Raw genomic sequence first — 16,341 nt, forward strand, 5'->3', positions numbered from 1 at the left:
CCCAGTAGCACCAACTTATCATGAATATTTATGTGTGTCAAATTCAATTTTTTGATAATTTTGTGTGTGTTTGTTTTATAATTATGAGTATTTAATTGTACAAAGTATATATAACAATCTACCATTATAAGAAATACTTAAACTACAAGGATTCTACGCTAAAATACTATACAGTTTACTACGCTAAAAGTTTCTACATTTTACTACGCTAATAAATAAACTAAATATAAACAACAAATACATTTTAATCACATAACATTAACAAAAATACATATAACATACTAGTTTCGCAAATAAAACACAAAACGACATGGAAGCACTAATATCTAAATTCGGATATTAACATAAAAAAATTAAATCTCAATTTTACATTTTTTTAGAACACTAATATCTAAGTTCGGATAAATATAACATACTAGTTTCGCAAATAAAACACAAAACGACATGAAAACACATTCAATAGCCAGTGATATACATTATTATACAAGTTTGGACATAAAATAAATCAAAATACCTCGATGTAGTGGGTGTTTTGTGTGAAAATTTGAAGACGAAGGAGTTAAACCACAACAATATAATGCTCTACTATGATATGAGACCTGCGTTCTTAACCTTTTGTGTGATGGGAGGGGCCCACATATTTTTTTTAATAATGGGGGGGGGGGACCAGAATGGGGTTTTAAAAAAAATGGGGGAAAGGGTGGTTGGGGAAGAAGACGAAGGGCAGTATTTAAATTGGGGTATAACGTATGAAAAGAAAACACTATATATAGCGTACAATAACAAGACGCTATATGTGGCAGTCAAATCGTCAGACCATATAGCGTATGAATAAAAGACGATATACCTTAACGGAAGACGTTACCGTTAATGTATAGCGTCTTGTTTTTGTACGCTATATATAGAAATGTATTTTTTTTAAAACACCTATTAAGATAATTTGAGTCCAAAAAAATAATATTTAGGTTCCGGACTCCAATGTATTGTCCCACCTGCACCCATAGTTTGGAAGATTTCTTGAAAGGGCACGCGTGATTTTCCCTTTTTTGGCTCCTTTCTCATTATTTAGTAATCATTTTCGATCTTGACTATTTCGAATTCGTAAGTGTTTTATTAAAAAAGTGTTAAACCCTTTGGTTAAATTAATTAATAGAGAGATAGTAGGTAAATCTTAGTCAAACATAATTAACTCTAGATCCAAACATATTGAATGCAAAAATCGAAGAAAAATAAGTTCGTATAATATTTCTTAAGATTATTATCATACATCAAATGTAAATGATAAGCTTACATCTATGATATATTTTCACCATAATCGTAAAAGCATAGAAGGAGAAAAGAGAAAGTTGTTGATGACGAAGAGATCTCCTCTTGTTGATTCCATAATGATGGCTATAAATATTGTCATCAGATCTGGGTTCAGATCCCCCCTTTAATGATCTCCTGATCCTCTATATATATATTAACAATTTTCCCTTTTATCCAATGGTTTTTGACCGGTGTGCTTTCTCATGACTGTTTTTTTCATTACTTGCCCAAACATTATACTTGTTCTGCGATGTAAGCTTTCTGATGGCTTGATCTCGGCAGTGACCACAATAAGCTTTCTGATGGCTTGATCTCGGCAGTGACCACAATACTAGTTGCCATTACGCCTCATGGGCACGACCATGGCTGGTCCAACCTCTTTCCGTCCCCTTTAATGATAACCATCTGGTGATCAGATTTTGATCCATACAGTTAGTCCATCCGCCCGTTGGGGTCGCCTTTTGGCAAGCTCAATGGGCGGACCCTGTGGATTCAAGAGTTAGGAGAAATCTGGTCATTATGCAAGGAAGAGGTCCTTATGGAGAGGTAACGATGTGATGTTTTAAGGACTTTATCGGACCGCTACGTCAGTTCGAAGATAGATCGTTACGTCGATTTAGGGTACCATGAATGCCCGTTATGCATCATTATGATGCACGTTTCCCAGGCACTGTATCGTTTCCTGTGCCCTTTCAGCTTTTTGATTGGCGCCTCTCAGGTTTCCCGCTCAGGGCATTTGTGTTCCTATAAATAGGGGGAACCTACCATTCAATTATTAAGATTTTTGATTTACTTGAGGAATTTTGCAAACTTCCACCTTCTTCAGCATTTCACACTCCTGCTTTTGTCAGAATTTGACGTGACTGACCTCTCTATTCCTTCGTCACTCTTGTTTATTCCGATAAAGCTAGACAAATGGCTGGTACTTCTTCCCGGATGACAATTTGTCGAAGCTCTGGTGCCGGAAAATGACGTATCCTTTCTTGGAGAGGGAATGGAGGTGACGGAAGATGAAGGATTTCCTACAGTGGCTGAGATACTACCGTCCGGGGAAATTATGGACTGACTTTAACAGCCCTACCAGAGACGAAGCGGAACATATCCCTTCTACCATGGATGAAGCGGCGATTACGACGCTCAAGGCTAAGTGGGAAATTCCAAATCATATGGAAATGGTACCGGCGGCGGGGACAGACATTGTACATTTGCACCGCCCGGGGTACTGCGCATTTACGCGTATCCTTTTGTTGTCGGATATACGCTTCCTCTCCCCTCTCTAGTGATAGACTTCTGCCACTTCTATGAAGTGTGCTCGGCTCAGCTCTCACCGTACGCATACAAGCTTTTCCTCATGCTCATCAACTATGCAAAGCTCGCCGGTCGAGGGATTACTTTGGGGCATATGCTTCATATCTTTGCCCCTCAATTTCTTTGGGGCACATTGATCCACAATAGCCATCAAGGAACTAAGAGTTTGGTGGTGAAGATGGACGATAAGGCTAATCGTCGCTTCTAGGAAAGCTATTTTTATGTGCGGACAGAGTACCTTGTGGCGGACTCGGCAGGGTTCCCTGAGTCCTTTGTTTATTTTGCGATTCCTCTCAAGACGGTCGTCGATCGTTCTTCTCTAGGTGATATTGCTAAGGACTTGTTTTTGTTTTTGCAGCCGAGATACTACCACCCTCACTAGTTGACCACATCCGCGAGTGGGTGAACGCAATTCTTCCCATACAATAGGTATTCATGAGGGGGCGTCCTTCTACGAGAAATATGGGCATAAGCCTCTCACTGGTGAGGCGGCCCGCTATAGTTTTTTATTTTTATTTGCCTTACGGTTTGATCTTGTCATTATATGATCGTCTTTCTTTGTTGACAAGGAGAGCTCGAAGGATGAGGGCTCCTCCGCTCGCATTCTGTCAGTCGGCGCCCCTTGCCCGGCCTGCATCGAGATCCACTATCCAATCTGCACCTGCGGCCAGAGCCGTGTGCACGGGGGCTATTCTTCAACCTGAGAATCTGGTTTCTACCGCCCGTTTAATGGACAGGTCTTCCTGTACTAGTAGTGGAGAGGCCCCATCGAAGAGACGACGGGTGGCGTTGGAAGTGGTTCCTTAAGCCAAAACATCTTCAAGGGGCAACATTTCCTTGGCAGTGCCCGAAATTAACAGTGCTGCTAACCCGGCCGCAGAGGCTACGCCTGTTGTTAGCAGCCAACAGACTGACGTGGTGGAGAGATGGAGTCCCGAGGCTGTCGTTGTTGTCTTGGGCGGCCCTTCATCATCCCGACTGAACCGTACTTCTTCTTCGGCCGAAAAGAGAGGGAAATGCATCGATCACGAGTCTGAATCCGACCTTGATCCTGACGATGTTAGGATGTTCGAGGAGGGCTTTACCTGAACTTTGGTAAAAGCGGGAGGTCCTTCCCAAAGACTCGAAATTCCGTCGGACCTCAATCTTCTACGGGACATGGTGGATTTTGTGCCGTAGTTCGACCTTTTATGCTCTGCCGCAGAAAGTGGAGCTCTTCAGGACGTCAATGATACTGAATTGTCATGTGGTGTGGTGTGATCGGCCTAAGGGAAAGTTTCTTTTCCTTGTTTGTTCCTCCCCCTTTTTTGTGGCTTTGGCCTTTATCGACTCTTTTCTCTGCTTTCAGTCTTACATGATAGAGATCGAGAGTGCTTGCAGGGCCGAAACTTAGGCCAAGATTTTTTTGATGATGCTCGAAAAGTATCGGTGGTATCGCAACAAATGTCGTGAGATGCATGAGCGGCTCAGGGTGGGTACTAGCACCCAATCCCTTTGGGAGGAGTTGGAGAAAGGGATCAGGAGCTGATGTAGTCCATTCACAGATGTAGTGAGCTCGAGGAGTTGCTCCGTCCCAAGGACGAAGAGCTTGAGTTGGGAAAGGGGGTCGCTGTGGAGTGCGAGCATCTTCAGGCGAAGGTGCTATCACCGCAAGCTGAACTCGATCAGAATGCTGCCAGAGTTGAAGCTTTGAGTGCAGAATGGATGGGGAAGTTAGCCAAGCTGGAGAGAAAAGTGGCCGAGCTAGAAAATCACGAGAATGTTCAGGCGTCAGCTTTGGAGAGAGCATCGCACTGGAGGACACTATCCACATCCTCAAATCTAAGCACGAGTCTGAGAGGGCAACAACCACACTGAGAGAGGCGAGGCTCGAAGAGCGCATACGCGAAATTGACTGGGAAGCTTCAAACTTGGGAGACCAGGTTGCGACCCTCGAGGCCGAGAAGGCGCAATTGCTGGCTCAAGTTGAATATGCTTCCGCCATTGTTCCTCGTCACTTGCATGAGATGTAGGTCCTTGCCGAGGCCCAACGAGACATATACAAGGGTTTATGGGAGGCAGGCAGTGTTTTCGAGGCTGATTTTGAAGAAGCTCGGGCGAAGGCACGCGAGGCTCGTGTCAATTACGGCTACGACTCTGCACACCGGAGGTTGGCAAGGACGCTAATGTTGAGGAGGTGTTCCCTGAAGACAATGATGGGGAGAACGGCGGTGATGACACCGAGAGAAAAGTTGTTGCAACTTTAGTACTCTTTTTTTTGTTCATCTTTGCCTTTTTTGGGCCTGTTTTTCCTTTTGTAAGGTGCGGTTGTTCTGCATGTATATTCAAATAATTGTGTATCTTTTGACTCTCTCTTTCTTTTCCTCATTCGTTACATATCTTTTCGTTTTGGTGTAGACCTTTGGATTCTCCTTTTTTTCGACGAGTCCCTAACCTTTTCGATTGGGATTCTGACCCTGCCTGGATCAAGTAGGATCTCATTGTATGACTCCGAATGAAGTCACTTTGGATCTTCAGATCCAGGAGAGGTTGACATCTGATTTGCCAACTTAGGTGGAATCATCCTTGGTTTAAACGAGGTTGAATTTAGACTCGTCATTTTGGACGAAGTCACTTTCTACTTGAATATTCGAGTGGGATTGAATTTAGACTTAGCGACGTAGGCAAAGTCAACTTTTTCATACGTATTCGAGCGGGTTCTAACTTGGAATCGCCATCTCGGGCGAAGTCAGTTTCTGACTTGTGTTCGAACGAGGTCGAACTTGGAGTTGCCATCTTGGGCGAAGTCAGTTTCTAACTTATGCTCGAAGGAGGTTGAACTTGGAGTTACCGTCTTGGCGGAAGTCAATTTCTGACTTGTGTTCGAACGAGGTCAAACTTAGAGTTGCCGTCTTGGGCGAAGTCAGTTTCTGACTTGTGTTCGAATGAGGTCGAACTTGGAGTTGCCGTCTTGGGGGAAGTCAGTTTCTGACTTGTGTTCGAACGAGGTCGAACTTGGAGTTGTCGTCTTGGATGAAGTTAGTTTCTTACTTGTGTTCGAACGAGGTCTAACTCTTTATTTTATTTGATAGTAGCCGGCGGTTGTAAAGGTGTTATTCTGAGCGATGTTAAATTGTATCCTGCTTGATTTGATGATTGCCCCGTAAAGGTGTTAATTCGAGTGAGATCGAATTGCGACCTATTTTCTTTGATGATGGTTGGTGGCCGCAAAGGTGTTAATTCGAGCGAGATCGAATTGTGACCTATTGTAAGTTCGAGTGAGATCGAATTGTGACCTATTGCAAGTTTGAGCGAGATCGAATTGTGACCTATTGTAAGTTTGAGCATGGTCGAACCCTTCTTTTGGCGATGGTCGATGGCCGTAAGGGTGTTATTTCGAGCAAGGTCAAAATGGTAACCCATTGTAAGTTCGAGCCAGGTCGAACCCTTCTTTTGGCAATGGTCGTTGGCCATAGGGGTGTTATTTCGAGCAAGGTCAAAAAGGTAACCCATTGTAAGTTCGAGCTAGGCCAAACCCTTCTTTCTTGACGAAGGCCGATGGTCGTAGGGCTGTTATTTCGAGCAAGGTCGAAATGGTAATCCATTGTAAGTTCGAGCTAGGTCGAACCCTTTTTTCTTGGTGAAGGCCGATAGCCGTAAGGGTGTGATTTCGAGCAAGGTCAAAATGGTAACCCTTTGTGTTTCCGTTGGGGGACACTATCTGTCGTTGCATTTTATATGTTTGTGTCGAGGCAAGCCCTGGTTTGCTTAATTTCACTTTCATTTGGAGGGTACTGTGCATTCCTGGGTGAGTCCCAGTTATCTCAATTTTTCTTTCATTGGAGAATACTATGCGTTTCCTGGGTGAGTCCCAGTCCGCTCAATTTTGCTTTCATTATAGAATACTGTGTGTTTCCTGGGTGAGTCCCAGTCCGCTCAATTTTGCTTTCACTGAAGAATGTTGTGCGTTTCCTGTGTGAGTCCGAGTCCTCTCAATTTTGTTTTCATTGTAGATTATTTTTTTTATAGTTGTTCTGTACCGAGCCATTTATGTTATTTTTGATATGCTACGGCTTAGAGGGTTTTGCTCGGTCATTACTTGCGAGGCGGTATGCTACGGAACCATCCCCAAGGGTGTTTTGGAGGCATTGGTCCCTCGCCTGTGTACCCATGCGAGTGCTCGCGTTCCTATTTTAAACCAACAAAAGAATGAAGATAAACAAAAATGAAATTGTTTGTTACCTCGACCTAACACCCGGTGAAAGAAGGAGCGGTGTTGTAGGGTTACTCGCTCCGCCTAGTGCTCAAATGGTGGTTTTAGATTTGGCGGTCGTGTTCGGCTTCGTCGTTAACAACATCAAGGCTTCTCACGGGTTGAGCCCACCTCACTTGCTGAAGTGTTGAAATCGAATCCCGGTCCGATCTTGTCCGATTTGCACAAACAAGGGAAACATGTCACACTTCATTAATAGATCATTCGGTGTGTAGGGGGATGTGAAAATAGGGCATGATGTCCCCGCTCTTTCAAAAGATCACACAGCAGGTTGTCGCCCCTTCACAAGGGGTGGGAATACGAGTCAATATATAAGGTAGGTACGTCAAATGGGGTTGTGGTCATGCCAAACAACCGTGATCCTATTTTAAACGTGCATATGTCGTGCCAAACCCATCATTACAGGTGAGACGTGGGTTTTGCGTAGACATTGGCTATAACTTCTATTTTATGTAGCAACCTGACCTAGATTGGTACGGTCATCTCGAAGGCTAACCTACCGCTCTTTCGAGTTGGTGTTTGTGCCGAGATGGTGAGGTCGTGACAGCCTGGTAGTGATATTTTGCTGGTTCGAGATCTAAAGGTAACTAAAAAAATTTGGCTAAGAAATCGCCACAGACGGCGCCAAATTGTTTTATCAAAAAAGTATTAAACCCTTTGGTTAAACTAATTAATAGAGAGATAGAAGGCAAATCTTAGCCAAACATAATTAACTCTAGATCCAAACATATTGATTGCAAAAGTCAAAGAAAAATAAGTTCGTATATTATTTCTTAAGATCATTATCATACCTCAAATATAAATGATAAGCTTACATCTATGACAGATTTGCACCATAATCGTAAAAGCATAGAAAGAGAAGAGAGAAAGATGTTGATGACGAAGAGATCTTCCCGTGTTGATTCCATAATGATGGCTATAAATGTTGTCGCCAGATCCGGGTTTAGATCCCCCCCCCCATAATGATCTCCTACACCTCTATATATATTAACAATTTTTCCTTTTATCCAATGGTCTTTGATTGGTGTACTTTCTCATGACTGTGTCATTCATTACTTGCCCACACATTACACTTGTTCTGCGATGTAAGCTTTCTGACGGCTTGATCTCGGCAATGACCGTGATACTCGTCGCCATTACGCCTCGTAGGCACGACTATAGCTGGGTCGACCTCTTTCCGTCCCCTTTAATGATAAACATCTGGTGGTCAAATTTGGACTCATACAGTAAGTATAGGACTCATTTACAAGAAAAGCTATTTGTATCAAGATTTTTCTTTAAGAAGGTGGATTTTGATTGTAATATATTTATGTTAAACTGTAAATTTCTTTGCATTTCGTAATGCTCAACTCAGTAACCTGTGGTTAAGGGTGGGATTTATCTATCCCACTCTAATCCTTAATGGTATGATTTTTCGTATTTGATTAATATGAGATAAAGGTCGCACTCACCAACAATGAATAACGAGAAGCTAGGACTTTTCACGTTTTGTTAAATTGGTAAAGTTCAAATATATCAGATTATTAGTCGAATACTTCTTGATGCTTACTCTCATTTTGCAAAAGGTGAAGACACAATATTTTTACTCTCAAAGAGAGAAAGGTACTCTGGGATTATGCATCTTTTTAGATTTTTAACTAGAACAATACATACTAAAAGTTTTAAATCGTAATACCACACATTTTCTGAAGAATGATTGATTTGCATTATCAAATTATTTGGTCAAGGATTTAATGAACAAACAGAGTGATTAACCATTACTATTGGAAAAAAGATCCTTATATAACTGTGCTATATAATTAATTGAATAATTCAACACAAAAACACTACATTATATTGTCAATTAGCAACCCGTATATGTTGGGATATATTTATAAATTATTTTTTGGAGTAATGATTGACAGACATGCTATTATTTTGAAATTTGGATACTTTATTTGCATAAATCGTGCTTGATGGTTTTAAATTTACAATTTATTAGACTAATGATTGCACATGTTATTATCAGTCATCCTCGCTAATTTTTATCTTTCTCCCAAATCTCATTATATATTTTACAATTTTAATCAATTAAAGTAATGACTTGGCCGACCTGTTGTTTTTATTCAAGTTGCCTGTTTTATTTGTGTTACTATATTACTCAACGGTGTTCACAGTAATGTTTTTCAACCCCATGTTGTCTTTACGGAGTACTTGACCAATACGGGTATAATTGTTTTTACCTCGAAAATACGAGTAACAATTAAATTTGATTTGTGGTTTTAAAGATATGTGATTTAGTTCAATACCAATTAATAATCAAGAAACGTGAAGTAGAAGTGAAAGAAATAAGTGAATCAAACCAATGTTACTCAGCAGTAATGTCCTCGAGCTTTGTGACCTCGAGATGGATTAAGAGCAATAAAGTAAGAATAATAAATGTAAAGGACAATTCTAATGAACAGTAAGAGAGAAAAGTAGGATAGTATATTCTTGCCAATGATGAGATGATGTTACAAATGATTGGGGTCCCCTTTATATAATAAGGGAACCCTAAATAAGGTATATTTCTATTTACAGTAAGGAATATTCTTGATACAACTGTCTAATCGTCTAGTACGGAATCGTACAAGCATCTTCCGGGATTTGTGCCATGATCTTGGGGACGTGCCAGGAATCTAGCACATTCTGTTACAAGTCCATAACGGTACTATCTTAAGGTCAAGCATACTCGGCTTCGGCGTCCATTGTGACGGGGACATTGCATTCTACCTTCAAGCTCGGATCGATCCATCAGGCTCGAACTCGACCTTGCCCAAACTCGGGCTCAGGACGGTGACCGTATACAGATAGTCCCCACGTTTCTTAGAATAGGTCGATAAGAAACGATTTGATTCAATGCCTCGATGCCTCGGTCCCAATGCTAGTCTCATGATGTCAGCGTCTGAAGTGACTGAAAGGTCGCTTTTGTGCAGTTCCCAAAGTCATTAATTGGAAGCGGCTGATGGTCTGCTATTTGGCTTCCCCAATACACTTGAGTAACCTTTATAAATAGGCCAACTTCACCATTTCACAAACTTTACTTCTCTAAACGTTTTCAAAATTTCATTAGCTCCTTCGACTTCTCTGAGTTCATCATACTCTTTAGTTTGCCTTTACTTCATTATCAAACCTTTCCCTTTGAATTTCTATACCATAATGGCTAAAACATCTAAATCTGTCCCTCAAAAATAAAAAGCCTCTTCATCATCGTGACCGGCCAAAAGTAAAACGGTGGTGCCACCTCGTATCGAGTAATGTATCCCCCCGCCGTGTGAAATAACATCCGATTTCAATATTGAAAAACCCGTATCGACACTAGGCCGATGTGAGCCCATGTCTCGATACATCTGTTTGATAACCAAGGACGAGCTTGAGCAGGTAAAGAAGGATTGCAACTGGGATAACAAAGATGTGGTGATTCCTCCCAGAAGAGGACATTACTACCCATTAATCGGGGGGGTACTTAAGCATGTATACCTACCTATTCACATTGGGTTCTGTAGATCCAGCTCTGGGTCCCATAAATCCACTTATCCTTGATTTTTGCCAATGATACCAAGTGACGCTCGGCCAGGTCTACCCTTCATTCTGGCGAATTATCAATTTGATCAGATACTTCTTGAGTTAAGTCGAGGGGATGCCTTTTACCCTCGACCATCTGATTAGGTTGTATAGTCCTCGTTTTTATTGAGGTGGCCTGATAAAGCTGCAATGCTGATCCTTGAAATCTCTCTTCTCTAGTATCGATGAGGACAAAGACCGAGGATAGATGAGCCGGTTTGTCCAAATCAGGACCTCCAACCTGATTCCTGCTGAGAGGATGTCGTTCCCCAAGGAATGGAACATGAAACGTAAGTACATGCTTATCGATGATTATTTTATACCCTGCTTCCCTTTTTCTTTCCTAATTTTATCTTTTTCTCGATCTAACCCCTTTCCGATGGTGTAGTTGTTACTTGGTTTCCCGGTGCGGTCCCAGACCTCGAAGATTGGGTCTACAAATTGGCCTCTACTTCTTCATATGTGGAGTGCTGCTGGCATGACCTGGCCAAGGGTCGATGGGAGGCGAAAAACCACAGTGAGATTTCTTGTTTGTTTACTTATGTTTCTCAGTGAAAGACTTACTTCGTCTTTATGCAGGCCTCGGAGATGCTGTTGCTATGCGGTCGCCCCCACCTGGTGAAGAAGAGGCCCCAAAGCCTTCTAAAGAAAAGAAAAGAAAGAGGGGTCGCCTCAAAATCCCCTAAAGCCCAGAAAAAGCATGGCTCGAAAACCTAAGGCCAATACAGTGGCCATATCTCTAGAAATGGCCCAATGCCTTCGAGACCAGGAAGAAGAAGATGACGACTTCCTGTTGGTAGCTCGTAAAAGAGAAAGCATCGGTGCTTCGAAGTCTGCCAAACTAGTGGTGGCAGATGCAGTTCATTCTAGAACCAAAGATATCTCCGAGGGGAGTTCAAGCAAAGTCCCCGAGCCATCAGGCAGCAAAAGAGCACCTCGTCTCGGAATTCAATTGGAAGGTGAGACCTAGGGGCCCGGTCCCGAGCCCCTTCAAATAGAAGAGAACGCCTCGAGTGGATCACTTGGGGTAATCAATGTGGATGATTCGCCGCCTGGCCCTGAGTTCTCCAAGGGGCAATTGTGAGAAGCTCAGAACATGAGAACTCTCGATGTGGGGATGAGCCACGAAGGGCATGATATCTTTCAAGAATGACTTACAGATCAAGGATGGCCCCGACCCAGATGCTTCTTTTATTTTCGATAAGGCCCGTCGGCTCTTCAAACAAGTAAGTTTATGTCCTTTAAGATTACGCTTGCGCTTTATCCTTATTGTTTTGAGTTTGACCTATCCCTTTTTTGAAGGTCGTTGTGCTCCATAAAGAAGCATTCTCCAAGTCTCGAGCTGAGCTTTCTCGATATGAGGCCGAGCTTAAGAAAATCTCAAAAGAGAGAGATAGTCTTAAAACCCTCTATGTCAAGAAGAAGAGGAGATACGCGATCTTCGAGCCGAACTGGCAAAGGCCCTTCAAGAACAAATCGAGCTTACTGAAAAGGTAATATACCCTCTGATGTTTTGTTATGGATTTTCCCGATTAGTCTACTAACACTTTTACTTTGCAGTTTCAATAAAAGGGCGAGCTGGTGGAGCAGCTCCGAGAGGAGCTCAAGATGAAGGAGGCCGAGACCCTAAAGTGGAGGCAAGGCATGGACAGTCTTGCCTCTGAGAAAGATACTCTTCGGGAACAACTAGCTTCACTCAAACGCCAGCTTCAAAGTATGAAGGAGGATAGCCTGGCTCGAGGCTGCAAAGTTGAGGAGCTTAAAGCTAAATCCACTGCTGAGCTGGCCAAGGCCAAATCTGACGCTGAGGCAATTATATCTTCGTACCGAGCCAACGCTGAAGTAGCTAATGCTCGGGCAAAGGAGATCTTTGCTATGGCCGAAGTTAAGTTATCATGTGCAGTTGACCACGCCAGGAGACAGTCCCGGAAGGAAACCCTCGAGGAGGTGCATGCTCGCGGCTTTTATCTATTATACGATATTGAAAGGGCGAAGACTTTGGAAGAAGAGGCTGCCATTTTGCTTTCTATGAGGATGACTCAGCCAGTGGATCTGAGAGCGGAGGATACGAAGATGAAGTCCCCGAGGAGGAGGCTTCTGAAGATGCGACTCCCGAAGATGTTGCTCCCGAAGATGCAGCTACCGAAGATATGGCTCCCAAGTAGCTTTAGGTTTTTGTTTTTTGTGTTTTTTTGTGCAAGCACCCCTTGTGTAAATATCTTTTGTAATCATCTCTTGGAAATGCAAAAGGATATCTTTGTCTCATTTTTGACTTGTGTTGAATTTCATTTTCTCCTTATTTGTGGAAAACTCAATTGCATAACTCAAATGATCAGTTCGAGTACTGGTTTGGACCCAGAACATAATAAACCCTTAGCTTTTTAATTGATCAATATAATACCCCTTAAGGCTTTTGTTAATCCTCGAGCTAAGCTTAAATTGATTTGATGCGAGCTCGGGACATCGGGATTTTTGAGTCCGAATTGAGTGAGAGCAAGGTCTCGAACTCTATATATTTTGGCCCTTAGGCTCTTTTATATCGGCCCTTAGGCTCTTTAAGTTGGGCCAATTCGGCCTCTAGACTGGCTATATAATTTTTCCCTCTTTTCGGCTAAAAGACTTAGTGAAAATTTAATTATGCCTTAGCATGTGTTTTTTGTACCCATTGGGTTTTTCGAAGGTTAGACGAATCAGAACCTTATTAATAATTTATTTGTGTAAACATAATTGAATACCTCTTGAGTTTTATTTTTCGAAGGCTGATGTTATCGAAGCCTTTAAATTATTCGAGGACTGAATTTATGGAAGTCCTTTATATTTTACTTTTGCCGAGGGTAGCCTGATTTAACCAGTTTTTTCATAGTGTTTGAAGGCCTTTAATTTATGGCGGAAGTTGGACATATCCGAGACGTATTATTTTGGTCGTAGCCTTTTTATACGACAGTAGTCTTTAGTATGGTCATAGCCTTCGGGTATGTTACTTGGACTTGGTTCCTGATAACCTTTCGAACTTGTTCGAAATGTTAGTCCCCGAGTATATTGGCCTTGGCCTTTATTCCGAGGGGATGCCTCTTTGAGGTCTTGTGAGCCCGAGTTCTCAATGACTTGGATGTGTTGACTGTCGATGGCAGTCCCCGAGTATCTCGGGGTTGCATTCGTATTTTGGCTCTTGAGCCGTTTCCCATAGGATTATAAGTGTAGAGCTCGTATAATAGTAGACTTCTTTGAGACACAAAGTGTTTTTGATATAAATAGAATGCTTCTTCAAATAATTGGTACATGTTTTGATGTTGGGGCTCGACTATTCTATATGGACATGGTTTATCTGACCCTTTGGCTCATTACAAAGTTTTCCTATTGAGGCCCTCTTAAGCGTGAAGTATTTACCTCGAAAATATGACCTCCGAGGGTGATGCCCCCTAGTATTCGAGGTTGATTGAAAAGAAACCTTGGATACTATTGAGTTCTCCTTAGGTAGCATATGGTTGTTGCCTTGTTAAAGACCTTGCCGGTAAAACCCATTTGGGACAGAATCTGATCTAAGGGAAAAAGAGTGCAACGCATGCTTTAAAACCTAAGACCTTCATGTAAAAAGGTGCCTTCGATGGCTTCGATCGAATACTTGCAATGAGTTAGTTTCAAATTCAAGAAAGATACATTCATACCTTAGCAATAGTATCGTTTGAGTAACGATATGTTCCAATTGTTCAGCAGTTGTTCACCTTCCATCGTGCTAAGTTTGTAAGATCCTTTGCTGACAACTCCGAGGACTTGGTATGGTCCTTCCAAATTCGGGCCTAGTTTCCCTTTATTCGGGTCTCGAGTGTTGAGCGTAACTTTCCGCAGAACTAAGTCCCTGATTCCAAAGTGTCGAAGGTTGGTCCTTCTATTGTAGTATCTTTTGATCCTTTGCTTTTGTGCGGCCATCCGAACAAGTGTTGCTTCTCGTTTTTCATCTAGTAGCTCGAGGCTTGTATTCATGGCCTCGTGATTTGACTCCTCTGATGCATGTCGAAACCTGGCGCTGGGTTCTCCGACTTCGACAGGGATAGGGGCCTCGGAGCCATATACTAGAGAGAACGGAGTGGACCCTGTGCTGGACTTTGATGTTGTTAGATATGCCCAAAGGACCTCGGGTAGGACCTCTCTCCATTTCCCTTTTACATTGTCCAATCTCTTCTTCAAATATTGAATGATAGTTTTATTTGTTGACTCGGCCTGTCCATTTCTAGTTGGGTGATACGGTGTCGATAAAATCCTCTTTATTTTATGTGCTTCGAGGAACTCCGTCACCTTACTGCCGATGAATTATTTTCCATTTTCACATACAATCTCGGCAGGTATCCCAAATCGGCATATGATGTGGTCCCAGGTGAATTCAATAACTTCTTTTTCTTGGATCTTCTCGAAGCCTTGTGCTTCCATCCACTTAGAAAAATAATCAGTCATAAATAAAATAAACTTAGCTTTAACTGGGGCCATTGGTAGGGGTCCGACTATGCCCATTCCCCATTTTATGAAAGGCCACGAGGATATGACCGAATGGAGTTGTTCTCCGGGCTGATGGATCATCGGTGCAAATCGTTGGCACTTATCACATTTTTTGACAAATTTCTTAGTATCTTTTTCCATATTGTCCCAGTAATATCTTGCTCTGATAATTTTGCAAATCAAAGACTCGGCGCCAGAGTGATTCCCACGAGTGCCTTCATGGATTTCTTATATAACGTAATTGGTGTCCCCATTCCCCAAACATACCGCCAATGGGCCATCGAATGTTCTCCGGTACAATGTTCCATCTTTATCTAATGCAGACCTAATAGCCTTGGTTCGTAGGGCCCTCGATTCTTTGTGGTCTGATGGGAGTTTTCCACTCTTCAAATAGTCGATATACTTATTCCTCCAGTCCCACGTCAAACTTGTTGAATTTATCTCGGCATGACACTTTTCAACCATAGACCTCGATAACTGGACGACAGTCCCCGGGACGATGTCATCTTCTTTGACCGAGGATCCCAAATTAGCAAGTGCATCGGCCTCGCTATTTTGTTCCCAAGGCACATATCCAGCGTCCACTCCTTGAAGCGGTGTAAAGTTACCTGTAGTTTGTCCAAGTACCGTTGCATTCTATCCTCTCGAACTTCAAAACTTTTGTTTACTTGGTTTACCACCAAAAGAGATCGCACTTGACTTCGATGGATTCTGTTCCTAAGCTTTTATCTAGCTAGAGACCTGCAATCATGGCCTCATACTCGGCCTCATTGTTAGTCAATCTAGAAGTTTTGATAGATTGTCTAATGGTATCACCCGTGGGTGGATTCAAGACAATGCTAAGCCCGGACCCCTTCACATTTGAGGCACCATCTGTGAAAAGGGTCCATACCCCTGATGATGTACTTGAACTTAGCAGGAGTTCTTTCTCCACTTCGGGTGCGAGGGTCGGTGTAAAATCGGCCACGAAGTCAGCTAGGCTTTGAGACTTGATGGCCATGCAGGGCTGATATTCGATATCGTACCCGCTAAGTTCGACGGCCCACTTGGCCAATCGGCCCGATAGCTCGGGCTTATGCAAAATATTTCGAAGGGGGTAAGTGATTAATATACATATAGGATGGCATTGAAATATGGTTTTAGCTTTCTAGATGAACTTAACAATGCAAGTGCTAATTTTTCTAAGTGAAGGTACCTAGTTTCAGCATCTCCTAGAGTTCGGTTTACGTAATAAATAGGGAATTGCATACCTTAATCTTCTCGAACTAGTACCCCACTTACCGATATCTCGGACACTGCCAAGTATAGGTAAAGTTTTTCATCTACCTTCGGGGTGTGAAGAAAAGGCGGGCTCGATAATTGTTGCTTCAGTTCTTCCAAGGCTTGCTGACATTCCGAGG

The 16,341-nt window shown here is 42.4% G+C and overlaps 1 protein-coding gene across 1 annotated transcript; it reads left to right on the forward strand.

The window, feature by feature from the left end:
- Positions 1 to 11,150: 11,150 nt before the first annotated feature.
- On the forward strand, positions 11,151 to 12,615 carry LOC138883477 (uncharacterized). The gene is made up of 4 exons (XM_070164166.1): positions 11,151 to 11,409; positions 11,870 to 11,943; positions 12,023 to 12,397; positions 12,439 to 12,615. The coding sequence occupies exons 1-4, from the start codon at positions 11,151 to 11,153 to the stop codon at positions 12,613 to 12,615; spliced, it is 885 nt and encodes a 294-aa protein (XP_070020267.1).
- Positions 12,616 to 16,341: the final 3,726 nt, after the last annotated feature.

The sequence above is a fragment of the Nicotiana sylvestris genome, chromosome 12, assembly GCF_000393655.2.
Source record: "Nicotiana sylvestris chromosome 12, ASM39365v2, whole genome shotgun sequence".
Taxonomy (NCBI): domain Eukaryota; kingdom Viridiplantae; phylum Streptophyta; class Magnoliopsida; order Solanales; family Solanaceae; genus Nicotiana; species Nicotiana sylvestris.